General features: G+C 33.0%; 1 protein-coding gene across 1 annotated transcript in view; it reads right to left on the reverse strand.

Annotated features, from left to right (window-relative positions):
- The window catches only part of LOC119598671 (ubiquitin-conjugating enzyme E2 D2B-like), a 2,478-nt gene extending 390 nt beyond the window's left edge, over nucleotides 1-2,088 (reverse strand). Inside the window, exons 1-4 of the mRNA XM_037948392.1 lie at nucleotides 1,940-2,088; nucleotides 1,533-1,706; nucleotides 910-1,015; nucleotides 1-71 (exon numbers count right to left, since the gene is read on the reverse strand). The exon at nucleotides 1-71 is cut by the window's left edge and continues 390 nt beyond it. Coding sequence (XP_037804320.1) covers nucleotides 1-71; nucleotides 910-1,015; nucleotides 1,533-1,706; nucleotides 1,940-1,966 — 378 coding nt within the window. The 5' untranslated portion in view covers nucleotides 1,967-2,088. The remainder of the gene's footprint in view (nucleotides 72-909; nucleotides 1,016-1,532; nucleotides 1,707-1,939) is intronic.
- Nucleotides 2,089-2,500: the final 412 nt, after the last annotated feature.

Here is a 2,500-nt window from a genome sequence, read left to right on the forward strand (position 1 = left end):
CTGGCGGAGGTCCTCCCGAAGGCCGTGGGCGGGATTCGGGTCATTCATTAGAGCCCCGATCACTACCAGGACTATGGGCCCGTAGACGGAAAGGCGGAAATGAGAGATACATATGATGTTTATGATATAATTAATGGTGACGGTAATAATAGTGATTATGCTCACGGTAAGAATAATAATAATAACAATCATAGCATCAACAATAATAATAATAATAATAATAAGTATTATTATTATTGTTATTATTGTCATTATTATTATTATCATATTATCATTATCATCATTATTGCTATTATTATCATCATCATTGCTGTTATTATATTCATCATTATTAGTATATAAAATTTAGAACAAGAACAGCACTAATGATAATAATGATACCAGTGATAGTACATATCTCATAAATGAGGACAAAAATTGTAATACTAATGATAATAATAAGAATAATGACAACAACAATAATAAAAATAACATTAATGATAATAATAATAATGGCAATAATGATGATAATAATAATTATAAAAACTGTAATAATAATGATAAGAACAAAAATAATGATAAGAACAATAATAATAACAACCATGATAATAACAGCAACAACAACAACAACAATAATAATAATAACAGCAACAATAACAACAATAAACATGATAATAACAATACAAAGGGTGGCTTTGATAAGAACACTTCTACTAATATTGTTGTGGAGACATTACAATTCATACAACATTCATACTCGAAGAATGATACATACCGCTTTTTTATGTAAAAAACACGAAAAAATTACCGGATGGAAATCTATGATACAGTCCTGAAGATATTCATTCTCATTCATACCTTTTATACATCTGTCAATATGAATAAGGTTCATACAGTCCTCTGATAAGAAATTTTGGAGGCTAAACCCACCTTTGGACAGAGAAATGCCGGGACTCCATTTGCTGTGTAATATGTCCAAGCATATTCCTCCTTTTAAATTAATGTTCATGTGATAGATTGGCGTCGTGAATCTGATCTGTTAGGGGAAAGGAACAAAGGTCATGACGGGTAATAATACGAATGATGGTAATAATGAGGTATGGATAACGGTGATTCTAATAGCTATGGTAATGATAAAGGATGATGAAAATAATAATGATTGATAATAATGATAATGATAATGATAATGATAATGATAATGATAATGATAATGATAATGATAATGATAATAATAATAATAATGATAATATCAGCAGAAACAGGAATATCAGTGGTAGTGTGAATAATTAAAGTAATAATAATAATAATAATAATAATAATAATAATAATAATATGATAGTAACATTAATAGTATTAATAAAACAATAACAATAATATGTGTTACAATAATAATAAAAAATAGCAACAATATTAATGACCATTATTATTATTATCATCATTATTATAATGATAATCATCATCATCGCTATGATAATAATAATGACAATGATACACAGATCTATGGAGTACAGGCGGATGTACTAAGAGAGGAGGACGGAGGAGTATGCGCTTACGTGCGGCGGCTTGAAGGGGTAGTCTTTGGGGAAGTCAATAGCGAGGTCGAAGAGTCCCCCTTCGAACGGCGAGCCTTTGGGGCCCATGATGGTCGCCCGGCAGTGGAACAGGTCGTTGCCCACGGGTCCTGCGGAGCACTGGCCTGGAGGGTTGTCTGCGATGTCCTGTAGCTCCTGTGGTGAGAAGTAAGCATGGGTGAACCAGAGAGAGAGAGAGAGAGAGAGAGAGAGAGAGAGAGAGAGAGAGAGAGAGAGAGAGAGAGAGAGAGAGAGAGAGAGAGAGACTGACTGACTGACTGAAAGTGAATATAGACAATACTTCCTAAATCTAAACATTGCTAATGCAGTCTACTTAAACTATTCTCCTATTTAAACTGTAGTTACAATAATTTTAATCCACTTCCTACCTTAGTTATCCTCTGTAGTGCAGTCATACCGAAGCAATTTTTCCCAAAAGGTTTTTAATCACACGAGAAAAAGCCTTCACAGTCACCGCTCGCCCCAAATAGTGTGGCAAGAGCCGGTAGAGAGCCAGTTCTTATCGCCTCGACTCTAGATAAGTTATCTAAACCCCTACCTATTGGACTGTATTCTTCAGTTCTCAATAGTTTCTTGGAAGAATGGTTGTCCTTTGTATTATGAAGGCAATGGACGGCTGACGATGAAATAATTGCTCTAACAAAATATCATTTGTCCTTCATGATAACATTTCTGATATAAATAACAAATGAAAATAAAAAACATAAAAAAAGTATGTGATATAACCTAGATAAATCTGTAAAACCAACCGTGACCTATAAACAAACGTGTTTGCACATATGGCAAAAAATAATAACAGTAATGATAATTAACAAATAAAAATAGTCATATTATCTGGACTTGCGATGGCCTCCAATGTATCAGTCTTTAGCTGTATACTTGAAAAATGCAACATTATACAAATTGCTTTAGAAAACACACAGGTAATC

This window comes from Penaeus monodon, chromosome 41 (genome assembly GCF_015228065.2).
Source record: "Penaeus monodon isolate SGIC_2016 chromosome 41, NSTDA_Pmon_1, whole genome shotgun sequence".
Lineage (NCBI taxonomy): Eukaryota > Metazoa > Arthropoda > Malacostraca > Decapoda > Penaeidae > Penaeus > Penaeus monodon.